A 17,864-nucleotide genomic window follows, 5' to 3' on the forward strand; every position below is an offset into this window, starting at 1 on the left:
GCCAGTGGTTTTCTTTTTGATTAGTGGTCACTGATTTTGTCTAGAGCTTGAGAATCTCCTTTGTACATATTGAACATATAACATTAAAAGTAATAGAATCTATTTTTTTCTGCAGGCAAAGATGGCTTCTGAAGCTCAAAATAAATATGAAAGGGAATTAATGCTCCATGCTGCTGATGTTGAAGCATTACAGGCTATTAAAGAACAAGTTGCCAAGAATGCAGCAGTAAGGCAGCAGCTGGAGGAAGCTGCTCAGAAAGCTGAGTCTGAATTGTTAGAGTGCAAAGCCTCCTGGGAAGAGAGAGAGAGAATGATCAAGGTATGATTGCTTTTATGGTTTCAGTGGCTTTTTTCAGTTAACAGAAATTCAGCCACAGAATTCACAGCTATTGAACAATTTTGTTGTAGGATGAAGCTTCAAAACTTGCATCCCGCTGTGAAGATTTGGAAAAACAAAATCGATTATTACATGAACAGCTGGAAAGTCTGAGTGATAAGATGGTGAATTCTATGAAAGAAGCCATGCCAACTGCAGTGAATGTTTCTCTCAATGAGGAAGGCAAATCCCAGGAACAAATCTTAGAAATTCTTAGGTAAATTTAGCTCTGGGCTCCTTCTCTCGGTGGTTATAAATTAGTTGCCAAGTTAAATAGTTCAGTATGACTTTGTATTTGAAGGATAATGTATAAAATCTAAAATCTATAAATCTTTTCTGCTAGGTAGGAGGTGGTTGGACTACATCAGTAACTAATAGAGGAGATTTCTTTCTACTCTTAGGAAAAAACTGTGAGTCAATTATGACAGGAAGCTAAATCAGATTATAGTGAATGTGATTGGGAAGAAAGTTTCATAGAGGTGATTTTTTTCTCATTGTGGTTTTAGAGGGTTTATGTAGATTTCCAAGAATTTTTATCAAGGATTTTCCTTTTGATCTTCCTGAACCAATTTCTATACTCAGTAGACCTTCAGATATAAGATGCTTCAACTTAAAATGCTTTGTGTTGCATTTTCATTGACATGTGTTGTTCATTTTCTTACTGCAGATTTATACGTCGAGAAAAGGAGATTGCAGAAACTAGATTTGAGGTGGCCCAGGTGGAGAGTTTGCGTTACCGTCAGAGAGTGGAGCACCTGGAACGGGAACTCCAGGAACTGCAGGACAGTCTCAATGCTGAGAGAGAGAAGGTGCAGGTATGATTGGATATTATTGCTTATGATTTCAGTAAGTAGAGAGGGCTGTTCTCTTATGTTCTACTCTTTTGTCTTTGCTGCCTGCGCCCAAAAATGAAGTTTTGGAAGAATCGGGAGCATTTCAACTGGGGTTGCTATATAGCCAAGTGGAGTCCTGCGAAGCAGTGTAGCAATTCCAAAATCACATAAATAGGAAAAATAAAGATAATTTCTCTCAATTTTTTTCCCATCTCCCATTTCTTAAGTGATATTTACTTGTTTTGAATATACATGTGAGATAGTGAATGCCATGATAGCTTTCCAAGATGGTGTTATGCCTGATCCAGTGTAAGTATATATGCATGTGCAAGCAAAAATATATGACTGAGTTAAATCTTTTCAAAAAGGTAACAGCAAAAACCATTGCACAGCATGAAGAATTAATGAAAAAAACTGAGACCATGAATGTACTGATAGAAACCAACAAGATGCTAAGAGAAGAGAAGGAGAGGCTGGAGCAAGAGCTACAACAAATTCAAGCAAAGGTTAGTACTGAGGTTCACATAAATTTTTTCAGATGTTCAAGCTGATGAGTTAGTGTCTGGCTATACCATTGCTAATTATAGTAAGTACATGATTGTGATTATTCATTTACGTCATACACAAATGAGGAGACTTTCCCTTTAGAATTTTAGAAGATGTTGGTCCACCTAGAACATTGGAAAGTTTAAAGTTCAGTTTCATTTAAATGAAAATCAGCATTTATCCTTGGCTAGAGGTGTACCAGTAACAAGGATATTATCAGCAGATAAATGAAAAATGGCACAGGAATACAGGAATACATATAAAGCAGACCACAGCTTTATTAAGAATTTGAAAGGAAAATACTGCCTCTTCCCATTTCTACACACCAGTTATTTTAATGGAATCCAGTGCAGTGTTGCTTGGCTTCTAACATGTAATTAATAATATGTTTCCTGTACCAAAGTACAAAGAGTGAGACTCTAAGATTGTGAAGTCGTACCTCTATTTTTTTTCTCTCTGTGGGATCATCCCCTGCTCTTGCTCTTGGTCCTTCTCCCTGCCCCCAGCTGGCAGCTGAAAGGCAGAGAGTTGGAAAAGAAGCTGTATCATGACTTCTTCAGGGTGCTGATTTTGCTCTCTATGTCCCTTTTACTATCATAGTTCAAGACCTACCGTATTCAATTTCCTTCAGTCTCGTAAGATCCAGGGAGTTTAATCCCCAGTTGTATTTTTTCAGGTACGCAAGCTTGAGGCAGACATTCTACCTCTACAAGAGTCTAATGCTGAACTGAGTGAGAAAAGTGGAATGTTGCAGGCGGAGAAAAAGCTGTTGGAAGAAGATGTTAAACGCTGGAAAGCCCGGACTCAGGTGGGGAATGCATGTTTTCAAAGAAGATGTTGTGAGGAAAAAAAAAAAATCCCAACTAAAAAACCATTCTAAATTTTCTTAAAAACAACAACAAACTAGGAAATGTATTTGAATTATAAAGCATTGTTTATGCAGCTTTAAAATAGGCTACTCTAATTCATAGGCATTCCAAATCAAAATGCAAAAGCAGTAGCTCTAATTCAAAGAGATTTTCTGGATATAACTGTATAATCATCTTATGAAAATGCAAACTATTTTCTCAACCTTTCAGCATTTATTGAGTCAACAGAAGGACACTGATCTTGAAGAGTACCGGAAGCTGCTTTCAGAGAAGGAGGCAAACACCAAGCGTATACAACAAATGAGTGAAGAAACAGGCAGGCTTAAAGCAGAAATAGCCAGGTTTGCTATAAGTCAATTAGTAAAGTCCTGTGCAAAGCAAAATATTTTAAATAAAGCTGTATCTGGAAGTGTAATTTCTTAACTGTCTCCATGTAACTATGAAACCTTTGGTAGTCTTAATGTAGCTTGATAATATGCAAGTAAAATGAAATGAGAATTGTTTTGGAAGCTGTCTTTTAGCTGAACTTGCTCTAAACTAATGTATTGTAGAATAATTTCTATTCTACAAATGCTCATTTGTATTGCAAAATCCTAGAAAACATAATTCACTACAGATAATGCCTGTGGTATTACATAAATGAGCAATATTGAATTGATTATTTCAAACATCTCATTTGCATCTTTCTCTAATCTCTTGTTACTTAGAACTAATGCATCCTTGACTACAAGCCAGAATCTTGTTCAGAGCCTGAAGGATGAAGTAACTAAAATAAGAACAGAAAAGGATACTTTGCAGAAAGAACTAGATACTAAAGTGGCTGACATACAAGAAAAAGTGAAAACTATAACACAGGTCAAGAAAATTGGGCGCAGGTACAAGACTCAATATGAGGAGCTGAAAGCACAGCATGATAAGGTAGATAGAATTTCTTTGCAAACAAAGAAAAAGTGTATTAAAAAAAAGTACGTTTTCATCTAGAGTGATGTATAATCTAGAAAATGATCTTCACGTTCCCTTGGTATAATACTGTATAAATACTTACCTGTGAAGAAAAAAGCAGAAAATTACATTGTTTATTCTACTGTTAGCTCAAACTGCCACAAAACATGAGCTGCACATCATGTAATATTTTGCATTATTCCTAACAGAACTTTAGCGTTCATTAGAATTCCTGGGTTTTGCCCAGAACTTTTTAAGCAATCAGTTTGCATGCAAAAGCAACTTATGAAAGTAATGGCATTCTAATCAGATAGTACCTTTTAGCCTGATACCGCTTGATATATTTCAGATGGTTGCCGAAGCATCAACTCAGTCTTTTGTAGAACAACAAGAAGAACAAGTTTCTGTCCAGGAAGTACAAGAGCTGAAAGACACTCTCAGTCAAGCTGAAGTGAAGACAAAGGCTTTGGAGACTCAGGTTGAAAGTTTACAAAAGGTAAGAACAGAGTGAACAAGGTAAGAACAGGGAAAAATTTCAAAGTACTGTACTCTACTGCAATCTTAAATGTGTAACTGTGAAGAATGGGAGGGTGTTTTTCTGTGTGTGCGCATGTATGCACAGAAATATGTGATCTATTCATGCCTCTACCTTGTTGGGAAAGAGGGACCTTAAACCTGGTTAAAATCCCGTGTCTAGTGTGTCTCACATTGTTTCTTGGAATAAATAAGTAGGAAGGAGAATGTTATTCTCTCAACTATTGCTTTCAGAGAGGACTGGACTCCGCTGTTGTTGATTAGAAGTCTTTTAACCTTAATACAGCAGCCAGCTAATACTATGTCCTTGGAGCTTGTTAGGCTGTATATTTGCCAAAGTAGCTCGTTGTGGCCAATAGTTGCAATCTCTCTCTCTAGACTATAGCAGAAAAGGAAACTGAAGTCAGAAATCTTCAGGAGCAGATAACGCAGCTACAATCAGAACTTGCTCGTTTTCATCAAGATCTCCAAGAGAAGACTACGCAGGAAGAACAGCTCAGGCAACAGATCACTGAGAAGGAAGAGAAAACTAGAAAGACCTTGCTTGCAGCGAAGCAGAAAATTGCACAGTTAGCTGGTATTACACTTATTTTTTTTCTGTCCTTACGATGTCGTCTTCTGTTTGGGGTTTTGCTTACTCCTAAGGAAAAGCATTTAGACAGGATGCTTGGGAAAATATGGCCTATTTCATGTTTTACTTAAAAAAGTTTTTTTTCTAGATTAGATGTTACAGGAATTATTCTAAAATTTAAAATTTAATTCCTTCAGGAGATGATAAAAGTATATAACTAGCTGTACACTGGAGGTAAAAAAAAGTTTTGCTCAGTTTTGGCCAGCCAGCATGATAACCCCCATTTTTTACCCTCTGTTGATTAGAGCAGACTGACTCTACTAACAACTTGGGTAATTCTCCCCTTCCCTCTTGCCTTCTCTAAGTATACAGGTGCAAAACATACTGCCTCCTCTATTCTAATTGATGTTGAGAGGAATGATGGTGTAAGACCTTGCCGAAAACATCTTGTTCTTTTGTGACTACTTCTTTATTTGATTTTTTATTTATATACATTTATTATATATTTTTGTATTTTTAATTTATTTTCATTTAATTGCAATTAAATAGAAAAATGGCATGTGAAAGTTAAAATTGCCTCTAAAAGCTCCTTGATAGCTTAACGGTTTTAAGATTTCAAAATCCTTCAGTAACCCATTAAAACAGCCAGGTATTCAGCATGCAGAGACTTAGCAGTCAGCTTTACAGTGGCAAGACTGAATTCTTTCCTATTCAATTAGGTACGAAAGAACAGCTAACTAAAGAAAATGAAGAGTGGAAGCAAAAGAGCAGCTCATTAGAAGAGCAGAAGACTGAGTTGGAGGTGCGCATGAGTGCACTCAAATCACAGTATGAAGGTCGAATCTGCCGTCTGGAAAGAGAGCTTAGAGAGCAGCAGGAGCGACACCATGAACAGCGAGATGAGCCACCAGAGTCCACAAACAAGGTACAAAATCATTTTAGCTAGCTGTGTGAGAGGAAATGAACAGCTTGCATGTCTCATGACTGAAGGAGAACAACAGCTGTCAGTACGAGCACCATTGTCCAGTTAATACTCAGGACTACTTTACGTGAAGGTATTATCTCTAAACATCCTAAATAGCAGATGGAAGTTCTTGTCGTAGCGCTCCTACACTTCAATTAAAAAAAAAAAAAAAGAAAATTAAAAACTATCACTGAGTCCAACAAACTGCGCTCTATTCAAGTTCCACTGTCCCCGGGTTTTGAAAAGAATACAAGTTGGCTTTAGTAAGGATTCGGAACTTAATTTGAAACTTATTTCCTGCCTTAGTCAGAATTCCCGGTGCTAACAAGGATAAAGCTATATCGTTCAGAGTGAATTAGCCAGTGAGCTGTTTGCACTCTGCTCTCTATTTTTGTATTTTTATCCGTGCATTCAGTATAATGGGTTCTAGCTGCTGTTGTCTCAATAGCTTCAGAAAATACCTGAGAAGTTACTGAATTGGTTTACATACTTGGTGTGACTGGTATGATTTGTTTTGGAGAATTTGCAGTAATCATGGGAGTCTGACTAGGTATGCCAGCAAATCTGTTAGATCTTTTTACTGACAATCATTGCTCTGTCTGCTGAAGTATTTCACCAAATTACTCGCTCTGTTTCCTATTTACATGGCATGATACTTCTGTTTCCTACTTAACAGGTCCCAGAACAGCAGAGGCAAATCTCACTCAAGTCTACTCCAGCTTCAGGTGAAAGAGGAATGTGAGTTGAAGGGATTTGGGTTTTTGCAGAGTTTCTATGGTTGGTGTTTTTTGCTTTTGTCTTCATCTAGTTGCTCTTCTTTCTCAGTAAGCCACCGGCTTTTCACAGTTTTTCAAAGCAGCTTTGAAGATACTGATGGACATAATATGTTCCTCCTCTTTTCTCAGCTACATTTCACTAATAAAGCTTTTAAGCTGTTAAATTGTCGTATTAGCCACCAGGAACATGGTATCTGGGAAACGTAAAAGATTTTTAAAATTTTTTAAATTCTTGATGTTGTACAGTTTTGATTGGTACCTTTAACGTTTTTGGTTTGGAGGGGGGACCTTCCTTGTGCAAGAATCTCAAACATGAGAAAAAATAGATGGTAACTAACAACAGATGAAATAGTCCGATGACTAAGCTCTAAAATGGGAAATATTACTGTATTACTAAGTTTAGGTAACAAATTCCCTTTCAGTTTTTATGACAGCATACTTTTGAAAGCAAGGCTTTCAAAAATGCCTTTTAAAATTTGGCTGATCATTGTCTCAACCAAGAGATGATGTTGCTCTGTATTGAGTGAATCAGTTTTAATGTAAGATGTATTACTCACTGTAATAAAGACCCAGCACAGCTAATAGTATGAGCTATGCACTGCTCCTTTTGATCTGCTTACAGATTTCTAGTTGATTACCTTTGAAGAAACCTGTCAAATCTCTAAGCTGCACAAAATGCTACTGATGGCATAGTGGGTCTGTCTTTTTTCTAACTATAAACAAATTTTGGAAGACAACTCATTATGCTCTTGTCAGGCTTTTAAATTTTATACCTTAAAAAATTATTATTTCTGGCTATGATAATATATTTACATTTGGTATTTTTAAAATCCGCTTTCTGCACTACTGTGATGAAACCAATATCCTGTTTTTCAGTGCTAGCACTTCAGATCCACCAACAGCAAATATTAAACCAACTCCTGTTGTGTCAACTCCAAGTAAAGTGACTGCTGCTGCAATAGCTGGGAATAAGTCTACTCCAAGAGCCAGTATCCGTCCAATGGTTACTCCTGCTACAGTCACTAATCCTACCACTACTCCAACAGCCACAGTTATGCCTACAACACAGGTGGAGACTCAGGAAGGTGAGCTTTTTAGTATAGTATAAGGATCTACAGTAATCATAAATGCTACCTGTGCCTTGAAATCTCAGTAATTATTAGTTTGAAAGTACCTCAAATAGTTTTATTGTCCCTGCATCTCTATCAATATTGCACTTCTGTGACCACTTCCGTTGCAATGAAGTTAATGATTCCTCAACTGAAGGTGGGTGTAAGCATTGTTACTCAATCTGCAAAACACTGCATCCGCTTATTTAGGGCATTCTGAAATGGAAAATGTGAACTGTACTAGATAATACGAAGACAGTTGAACGTGCTACTGTTTGCCTTTCAGCTATGCAGTCAGAAGGACCTGTGGAGCATGTTCCAGTCTTTGGAAGCACTAGTGGGTCTGTGCGTTCCACCAGTCCTAATGTTCAGACATCTCTCTCTCAGCCCATCTTGACTGTTCAGCAGCAGACTCAAGCGACTGCTTTTGTGCAGCCCACTCAGCAAAGCCATCCTCAGATTGAGCCCGCTAATCAGGAGCCATCCCCTACCATTGTAGAAGTTGTACAGAGCTCTCAAATAGAGAGGCCCTCCACTTCTACAGCAGTGTTTGGCACAGGTTGGTTTTATTTTATAGGCCTACCTTTTTGAATAGTTCCTTTTCAGTAGCTCCATTTGAACCGTTGTCAAACCAGGCCTAACTTCGGCAAAAGAATTTACTTTTATTTTTTTCCCCTTAGTTTATTGCACATTTTACAAACTTCGGAGGTTAGGCTCCTTTCTTGAACCTTCAGAAATGGTACCTCTGAAGTGCTGTTGTCACTGCATTCCTTAAAGGAGAAAATAAGAACTCGTGTGTTTATTCAGAGCAGCGTTGGGGTTTAATACATTAAACCTTGCTGCCTCTGTTTCCATGGTACTATTGGAGCAAGGTTAATTTTAGGAGTCATGAGTAAGCTACTTAAGCTGTACTATAAAATAGAGAGATGAGCACTAAAGCTACTCAATGTGATACACTGTTGCACATCTGTTTGCCCTACGTAGTATAAATTTTGGTGTAGAATATTTATTCCCCAAAATACACTTTTGTAAACTGCTTTTTTTGTTTCCTAGCTGACACTCTGTTAAACTTGTAGGTGAACTTATCAGAAGCAAAGATGTTGGAAAAAATATTTTAATTGTACCCTGAAGCTTACATTTGGGTTCAGTCAGGTTGTGAGTGTAGGTCCAAGAGCATGAGACTTGTAACCAAAGGGGCTGATGTTTTCACGTCCTAGGAAATGGCACAAAGTGATTCTATCTGATTCTACTTGTTATCATTCAATGCAGAAAAAGAGGTGAACTTCCAGAGTAAAATACAAAACCTTTTGATTTTCTGTTTTGTACATTTGTTGTTCTGAAAATAACAGAGAGGTTCTTTTAAGTTTCAGCTACCCCAAGTTCTTCATTGTCTAAACGTCCACGAGAGGAAGAGGAGGATAACACTGTGGAAAACTCGGACCAAATTTCAGAGGAAACTGTGGATGTACCTCTTCCAAAGAAACTGAGAAGCATGCAGAGAGTTGGGCCTGAGGTTTGTAAGAACATAAAATGCTACTTAATCTGTCCCTTCGGAAGATTTTAATGGGAAGAGGGAGTATATTACCTCGGAGCAAGTCAGTTAATTCTTAACATGACTTTTCAATCTATCAGGGAGGAAGCAGTTATGTTTGGGTATCATAAAAGGCAGAGGTTATACCAGTTGCAATGCATGATGCAACCCTTAGTGAACTGTAGGATGGAAGAGAGAGGGCCATATCCTAGCACTGAGGAGGAAGAAGTTAAAACATTTTTCAATGTGGTCTGGAAGGTCATTATCTACAGTTATTCTGGAATGAAATAGTATACTTGAGGAGATGCCGGGGAAGCAAAGATGAGTTCCATGGAAAAGCTTACAGGAGAAGCCTGTGAAATATTGGTGTGAGGGAATTGGGATGTCCTGCAAAAAAGTTATGAACTTGGGACAGAACCTCACAGCAGGCAACTCACGAAAAACGTTAAGGAAGTCAAAGATGTTTTATTCACTCTGTATGTGAGGGATGTTGCATAACAGGAAAGGGCAAGGTTGTGTAAGAACATTACCACTTAGTTAGCTGAGAGGATGGAGGTGGAATGGGAAACCTTGAGGGGTTTTTTTTGGTCCTGAAAAGATTCAGAGACACCGAGGTCCAGTGGACTGGAATGGGGAAATTGTATTTCTCCAGGGCAGAGAAATCTGAGGTGCTAGATAAAAGCAGAGCTAAGGAATAATAGTAAGAGGGGAACAAAATGTAGCCCATGATCTTTGTGGGAAAAGATAATTTTCTTAAAAAATCTCAAACGTCTTAAAGAACTGAACTTTAGGGCTAATAATGTGTTTTAAACAAGAAAAATACATGTTTTTTCAGGAGGAAGTGACAGCAGAAGAGAGCACTGATGGTGAGGTAGAAGCTCAAACATACAATCAAGACTCACAAGACTCAATTGGAGAAGTAAGCGTATTTGAAAAGAAGAAAATCTTCATTTCAGCAGAAATAGCTATTTTTTTTATTTTATTTCAAACTCTCAATATTTTTAGAAATGAAATCTCAAATCAGATCTTGCAGATTTCCAGTACCACTTACAACCATTTAAAGTTTAGACTTGCTGTGTTCAAGGATACTCAATTTATTGCACTCTACATGTACCTATATAAGTAAAATTCAGAATGTTAATGAAGCTTTGCAATTTTGAATTTTAATTCGATGTGTTGGTTTAGATATCCTAGTATCCTTAATCCCAGTTTCATATAGTGAAACTGAGATACAGAGATTAAATGAGTCACAGTCTTAAAATGGAATTTGAGTTTTCAGTTCTTACTCCTTTGGAGTACTTCTCTTTGGTTTCTGGCTTTTCTTTTACAGAAAGATTTGACAAATCCTTGAGCAAGCTTAGTGTCATGGTGTGATAAACAAGGAAAAAAAGTTGGTTTGGTTCTAGTTCTGTGAAATGCCCATGGTAGCTGTATTAAGAAAGCCAAATATAAGTGAAAACCGTGAATCTCCTTTCACCTCAGAAATAAGCAAAAGTGTTACAATAATTCTCTAACTTGGCAAAACCTCATGTTGAGGTGTGGAATGTATTTTCTTTAAGCAGTGGTGGGTACTGAGTCTTTAGCCAGTCATTTTTCCCCTTGTACCCTTCACACGTTTAAAAGGTATGACCAACATTTATCTCCCCGTTTAAATCCCAGCTGTGTGCTTTCTATTCCACAGGTATCTTTAAACCTTCGTTAATTAACAGTTCTAGTACTCAATGTGATTATTTGAATTCTGCTGCTAGACACCATTTGCAACATTAAAGTGACATGTTGTTCAGAAAATAACAGAACCTAGTTATCATACCTAAACCAAAAGTCTTGAATGCTACAAAATGTATGTGGTGGAGTCCTGATTTTTTTTTTTTTTTTTTAAGAGGTTGTGGGGGGACTCCATCTGATGTGTTTTTTTTCTGAACACTTTTAGTCATACTTGTCAGATTCAGTTCAAATGTTTTGAATATAGAAACCTGCTGAATGCAAAGAGAACTGTTTGCTAGCTCTGTGTCTGGCTATCATGTGAATTGTGTTACTGTTCCTGCAGACCAAAAGAACTCTAAAACAGCAGCTCAGAGTTCATGTTTAGAAGAGAGATGGTTGTTCCTTGACCCTGGGGAGACTTTTAGTTGTCTGTAGTTGAATGCTACGGTTGATTGTCACTAATCTCTCTTGTACTCTTCTGTCTTGGTTAGTTATTAAGAAACAGCGATAACTAGTGTTTCTCTTGTAAGCATCAGAGTTTCTTTCTCTTCTCATTGCCCCATCACCAGTCTCGTGCACTGACAGTAACTGCGGTGTTGGTGGAGTGCTCAGGGAGTGCACCTCTAACCAGGCAATTGTTCTGGCTGGAGGTGAAGTAAGGGCAGAGTGCTGCCACAGCTGTCAACAGTGCTCCATGTATCTGTATTTGCTTATTGTGTAAGTGTTGGTGATAGCTCCTTGGTTATCCGAAGTAGACAGCTAAACATTCAGACAGCAGATTTTCATGGATGTGCATTCAAATACATGATATGTGAATACAGTATCCCTAGTGGTGGCATCCATCCCAAATCAGATTTGGTAGTGAAGGATGAAGTACTTGTGTTGTAGAGCAGCCTTCCATTTGACTGAGGTTGAGAGCTAGGAGCTCTTAGAAGTACAAAGGACACTTTCCTGATGAACATTTGAAAACTGTATATGCCGTATTTCATTTTGTTTCCTCTGGTAATTTACCTTTATCTTTTACAGGGTGTTACACAGGGAGAGTACACTCCCATGGAAGATAGTGAAGAAACTTCTCAGTCTATCCCAATAGATCTTGGACCTCTTCAGTCAGACCAACAAAATACTTCTTCATCTCAGGATGGTCAATCCAAGAGAGATGATGTCATTGTAATTGATAGCGATGATGATGATGATGATGATGAAGAAAATGAAGGCGAGCAGGAAGTATGTATATCATGGAATTGCATTATTTATGAACTACTTCATTTATGACTTTATCTTTGATCAGATGTAAAGCTCACTGTGCAGGACTAATTTAATCAGTTATTTTTTTTAACTGTATAAATAGTCTGTATTTTTGTAGTCTGGACTTCTAGTGTTTTAAAGATACTTGCTAATTCAGCTTGATGATTTTTTTTTTATTTTTATTTTTTTTTTAAGTCATAAAATTCCACAGTGCCTCTAGACTATCTCTGACTATTCAACATATGAGTTTTTCAACATACGAGGGTGGTATCTGTGAGGAGCAACTGGGGGCTGCCCTGTGTCGGACACAGCCTGTTCCAGCTGGCTCCGCAGTGATCCCACTGACAGACACAGCTGAGCCCATCAGCTGGTGGAAACATATATAAGAAAGGGCAAAACGCTGCATGGAAGTGTTAGTGTGAGGAGGGAGGGGGAAATATGTGAGAAACAATCCTGCAAACACCACGGTTGGAGAAGAATGTGGGGAAGGAGGTGCTCCAGGCATTGGAGCAGATACTCTTTCTAGCCCATGGAAGAGACCACAATGGAGCAGGTATTTCCCTGCAGCCTGTGGAGAGGACCATGGTGCTGCATGTGAATATTCCATGAAGGAAACTGCACCCCATGGAGGAGTAGGCTCTACTGCCAGGAGCTGTAGCCCATGGAGAGGAGCAAATGTGAGAGCAGGTTTATCCTGAAGGATGGCAGCCCTTCAGTGGGAATGACCCACTGCTGGACTAGTTCTTGAAGGACTGGAGTCTGTGGAGAGGACCCATGCTGGAGCAGGGGGAAAAGTGTGAGGAGGAAGGACTAGCAGAAAGAAACTGTTAAGGATTGACCACAGCCTCCCATTCCTTGTTCCCTCTGCCCTGCTTGGGGTGGGGAAGGAGGAAGAGGAGTTGAGAATGAGGGAATGAAGTGGAGTCTGGGAAGAAGGGGGTGCGAGGAAGGTGTTCTAGTTTTTGTCTGTTTCTCACCATCCAATTCTATTTTTAATTGGCAAGAAATTAAATTAATTTTCACCGAGTTGAGTCTGTTTTGCCCTTAATGGTAATTGGTAAGTGATCTGGCTGCCTTTATCTTGATCCTCAAGCTTTTCCATCTTATTTTCTACCCTTGTCCTGTTGGAGAGAGTGAGGGAGTGGCTGGGTGGGTGTCTGGCAGCCAGCCAAGGTTAACTTACTACAGCAATCGAAAAATATATACTTACTGCATGTGGGTAATAAATGCTGAACATCTTCAGAAAGAGATCCGCAGACAGACATGGTCTATGTACCACAAAGCGAAGTGTACCACTTCAGCATGTGTAATTATTCCAATACCGTTTCCACATTTCCTTAAGGTTTTTATGGTCTTATCATAGGACTATGAGGATGAGGAAGAGGAAGACGAGGATGATGATGAAGACACAGGGATGGGAGATGAAGGTGATGACAGTAACGAAGGAACTGGTAGTGCTGATGGTAATGATGGATATGAAGCAGATGATGCTGAGGTGAGATTTGTACCTTTTTTATAGCCTGTTAAATTTCTTGGAATAAATTGGTGGTGTAATGCCTCTGCACAGATTGGAGTACTTGAAAGAGAAGATCTTAGTATGAATTCATCCCAGAAAATTGAGGCTGCTAGTAGGTGACAGTAATTTCTGTGTTTTCACAAGAAAAATCAACTTTGAATGTTCAAGAGGAATGAATGAAAATGCAAAGTACAGGAGGCAGCAACAAATACTGTAGTTGCAAAGCTAGTGAGGCAGTTTCTTCAAAAGCTGGATATTTCACCGTCTGTTATTATTAAGGGATCATGGCATACATTGTTCATGTTTGTGTATGTACCGATATGCAAAAATTCTGAAATGTCATACAGTTGTATATATTTACATGATTTTGTAGATATTTACAGAAATAGTTTAAGATTTTCATGTATTTGACTTTGTTTACTTTCTGAATACTTTTTTACTGCTTTTATATTCTCTTTACAGCCTATAAGTTGTTTAGTGCTAAGTCATATTATGTTTATGTGGGGTTTTTTTAGGGTGCTGATGGTACAGATCCTGGAACAGAAACTGAGGAAAGCATGGGAGGAGGTGAAAGCAACCAGAGGGCAGCAGATTCTCAAAACAGTGGTATGGTTATTCCATGTTTCTTCAAAGTCTGAGTTTGTAAGGGGGGGGAATCTAGAAGCTATTTTGCATGTGTTAAAATATGCACTTAAAAGTAAGAATGTAAGGCAAAATGCTAAGCACCATTTTAACCTGAAATGTAGATTCCTTTGAAATGTTCTTTTCTGGATATATTCTACATTCCTTTGAAAACCCTGCAAGCTCTGGTTGCTATGGGAACTGCTGTTGATGGCTCAGTAGGTTAAACACCTCTCCCTAAATCAGCGCTTGAATAATCAACAGTTTGCTGGTGTTGATGTAGCTGCACAAGGCCTCTTTTAAGTAATTTTAAATAACAGTACTGAGCTGTTCCCACTCTTGCAAGGGTAAAAACATCTGTGTTAATCTGGTAGCAGAATTTGAAGACTTGCCTTCATGTTTTCACCTCGGTTTGGAGAACATGGGTTTACTCCTCTATACTCCTGTATGTTTTAGGAGAAGGCAGTACAAGTGCTGCGGAGTCCACTTTTCCTCATGAAAGTTCAAGAGAACAGCAGCCATCATCTGCCTCAGAGAGACAGGCCCCTCGGCCCCCCCAGTCACCGCGCAGACCACCACATCCACTGCCCCCACGACTAACTATTCATGCTCCTCCTCAAGAACTGGGTCCCCCAGTACAGGTATAAATCATCTTTAGCAGTTCAGAATACTTTTTAAAAATTACTGTACAATATCTTCTAAATAAAACCTAAGTACTCTGCCTGTTGTAAAAATAGATGACATCTATTTAGCATCCTAAAAATGGTAGCTGAGCAAACTGACTTAACATGTCTCATCCTGCAGATTATGGCTGGACAGGGAACATTAAAAGCAGTGAGGCACTCATGATGGATTTGTACTTGAAGTTACTATACCAGTGTTGTTTCGGTCAGTGACTGCTGATATTTCCACTACAAAAGCTGTTCTTGAACAGGTTGTAACTCAGACAGGTTGGCAGGGATTTTTATTAGTCTCTGCCCCAAAGCAGATTGGGCAAAGGAATGTTGCCATTCATTTTCTAAGATAAACCTTTCACAGTCAGTGCCTGACCTGTGATTATGCTTTGATGTAGACCTATAGGTTTTGTAAATTAAAACATCACAACCTGAATTTTGTAAAAATATCCTGACTGAAATTATCCTTTACCATTAACTACTTCTGAGGCTTAGGGCCACCATATTTCTGTGTTCAAGTTTTCTGTCCTCAGTATAAAGTTGAGTAAAATAGTAATGTCACTTACCCAGAGTTTAAACCTACATGATTCTTTTTTGTGGTTAGACCAGGCAGCAGATATGAGATGTGGAGTAGCTGCTGCCATGGTCTGTTCTTTAAGAAGGTATGATGCTTGTGCTGAGCAGTGTTGTACACTGACATGTAATTGTTACACTTCCTCATTTAGCCACTATCCTTGGCTCTGATTGAACATGTTATTAGAATTCCAGGAAAGCATTCACACTACTTCATTTTTTCTTTACTATAAAGAGAATCCAGATGACTCGAAGACAGTCAGTGGGGCGTGGACTTCAGCTAACTCCTGGTATAGGTGGGATGGTAAGTATGCAAAAGTGTACTACTAAAAACCTGCATTGAGGGAACATTCATAACTCTTGGGTTTTATTTTGGTTTTTAAAGAAGTCTAGCCACTGACTTCAGACGTGGGATGGTTTCTGTAGCCTTGCAGATAATAGCTTAGTCCTGTTAATTTCTATATTAATAGGAGGCAAATACTAGAAAAGTCCCAGGAAGCTAAAGCTCTTCAAAAGAGATTGAATTGGTTTTGTCCAAGGCAGTTTTAATTATTTGTTTTTAGAATCAGTCTTTAGAGTGGATATATTACTGGAGGGAGGAGGGGAAGTTTTCAGCCTCATCCTAAGGAAACAAGGCTAATTCATTTATGCTTTCTGTCTCTCTCCTTCAGCTAATTTTGAACCCTTTATCCAACTTTACCTGTATTTGACAGAATGAATGCAAGTTCAGTGAGGGAGAGGAGAAAGACTGACTAAAAAAGTATCTTTTCTGAGATCAAAGGCATCAGCTCAGTTTTTGATTCTACTTGGCTTGCGTGTACCTGTCATTCAATTTCTGCTTGGAACTGGCCTCAGTACCTACTGATTTTTGCCTAGACAATAACTGAACACGTGGGAGGGAGTTTGGGAATATTTTGGAGAGAAAGATTTGAAAGTTATGGGAGGAAGACAGGGAGATGAAGAGAATGCCTTACGAAGGATGAGGGAGGAGGGAGCTGAGATTTCTGGCTTTGTAGGCAGTGCAGGAACAAAGGACACGAGTCTATAGGGAACAGATGATTTGATACGTGAAAAATCCCATATGGTAGGCACCCATCTTTCAAAGGATTTTTAGAAATCTACTCCATGAGTTCATCGTACCATCAAAGTGCCACATGTTCCTATGAATGAGTCACCCTAAGATTCCGTTGTAGTCAACAGGGAGATGTGGCACTTTGATTACTAAAAATCCTTTGAAAGATGGGTGCCCTGCAAGTGTATCGGTTTTATTTTTGTTTGGTTTGGGTTTCTTCATCGTCTGTAAGGGTGATCTATATAACTAGCTCAGATTTAGATGTATGAAATTAGTCAAGAATTTTGTTAGGGCTAAATCTGTCTTTGTTCCACTGGGCAATGTGCAAAAAGCAAACCAGCCTTTAACTTGGCTTGGTAGAAACTGGAAATACATTGTAGGCTCTCATACCAGTCTCTTTTTTTCCAGCAGCAACACTTCTTTGATGATGAGGACAGAACAGTTCCAAGCACACCAACTCTTGTAGTTCCACATCGTACAGATGGGTTTGCAGAAGCCATTCAGTAAGTAAATGTAAAGAAAAAAAGAAAATGCATTTCTTTCTTTCTGGTTTTCAGTGGAATGAAAATAAATTCAAATGAAATGAACTTGTGATTGGAGTAATGTGCTAAAACGTGCGAAGTAGTATGATAGATGACTGCATCTACCAATAAGTAATCAGTATTTGAACTGTGTATCATGAAACTTTTCACCAAATTAGGAGGCAGATCATCTCCGATGTATTGTTACTTACTGACTTAAGAAGAGATTAGGCAAAAAAAAATAGGTTCTTCTATTTCATTACCTTCCCAGCTCTCTCCACCACCCCCACCACCCCCTAATATTACCAATGAAAGTAGGAGAAGTTACCTCCGTTTTTGGATTTGGGGTGGTTCTGAACATGTTCAGCAATCCACTTAAAATTGTGAGAAGTCATAGGATGAATAATGAATATTCTCTTCAGGACTGTTTTACTGATTTCAGACGCAGTCCAAATAACGTTGAGAAACTAATTGCTATTCAATTAGCGGTAGTTTAGCTGATTTTTTGGTCAGTATTAATTAATTTTATCTCATGCATAATTGGTTCTCTTGTTTTGGTCAGAAAGTTGTCCTTTTTTTTTTTTCTTTTTTTTCCCTTGTCTTTCCTTTTTTCCCTTGTCTTTCCTTTTTTCCCTTGTCTTTCCTTTTTTCCCTTGTCTTTCCTTTTTTTCCCCCCTCCCTAATCATTGGGAAAATTGCAGAATTCCTTAAATCTTTATTTTGATAGTTCCCCCCAGGTAGCTGGAGTTCCTAGATTCAGATTTGGACCCCCTGAAGATATGCCACAAACTAGCTCAAGTCACTCTGATCTTGGTCAGCTTGCATCACAAGGAGGTAAACCATTTCTGTACTTTCTTTTACGTGGTTGCTAGAGTGAAAAACAA

General features: G+C 38.5%; 1 protein-coding gene across 1 annotated transcript in view; it reads left to right on the plus strand.

The window, feature by feature from the left end:
• Positions 1 to 17,864, plus strand: part of TPR (translocated promoter region, nuclear basket protein) — a 42,656-nt gene that overhangs the window by 20,225 nt on the left and 4,567 nt on the right. Inside the window, exons 25-46 of the mRNA XM_059822243.1 lie at positions 116 to 319; positions 409 to 593; positions 1,044 to 1,191; positions 1,578 to 1,715; positions 2,432 to 2,563; positions 2,835 to 2,965; positions 3,332 to 3,542; positions 3,916 to 4,062; positions 4,479 to 4,677; positions 5,391 to 5,596; positions 6,312 to 6,373; positions 7,288 to 7,496; positions 7,807 to 8,079; positions 8,885 to 9,033; positions 9,887 to 9,970; positions 11,782 to 11,982; positions 13,367 to 13,498; positions 14,035 to 14,125; positions 14,597 to 14,781; positions 15,623 to 15,691; positions 16,868 to 16,962; positions 17,708 to 17,814. Coding sequence (XP_059678226.1) covers positions 116 to 319; positions 409 to 593; positions 1,044 to 1,191; positions 1,578 to 1,715; positions 2,432 to 2,563; positions 2,835 to 2,965; positions 3,332 to 3,542; positions 3,916 to 4,062; positions 4,479 to 4,677; positions 5,391 to 5,596; positions 6,312 to 6,373; positions 7,288 to 7,496; positions 7,807 to 8,079; positions 8,885 to 9,033; positions 9,887 to 9,970; positions 11,782 to 11,982; positions 13,367 to 13,498; positions 14,035 to 14,125; positions 14,597 to 14,781; positions 15,623 to 15,691; positions 16,868 to 16,962; positions 17,708 to 17,814 — 3,358 coding nt within the window. The remainder of the gene's footprint in view (positions 1 to 115; positions 320 to 408; positions 594 to 1,043; positions 1,192 to 1,577; positions 1,716 to 2,431; positions 2,564 to 2,834; positions 2,966 to 3,331; positions 3,543 to 3,915; positions 4,063 to 4,478; positions 4,678 to 5,390; positions 5,597 to 6,311; positions 6,374 to 7,287; positions 7,497 to 7,806; positions 8,080 to 8,884; positions 9,034 to 9,886; positions 9,971 to 11,781; positions 11,983 to 13,366; positions 13,499 to 14,034; positions 14,126 to 14,596; positions 14,782 to 15,622; positions 15,692 to 16,867; positions 16,963 to 17,707; positions 17,815 to 17,864) is intronic.

Source organism: Gavia stellata, chromosome 10 (assembly GCF_030936135.1).
Source record: "Gavia stellata isolate bGavSte3 chromosome 10, bGavSte3.hap2, whole genome shotgun sequence".
In the NCBI taxonomy this organism is placed as follows: Eukaryota; Metazoa; Chordata; class Aves; order Gaviiformes; family Gaviidae; genus Gavia; species Gavia stellata.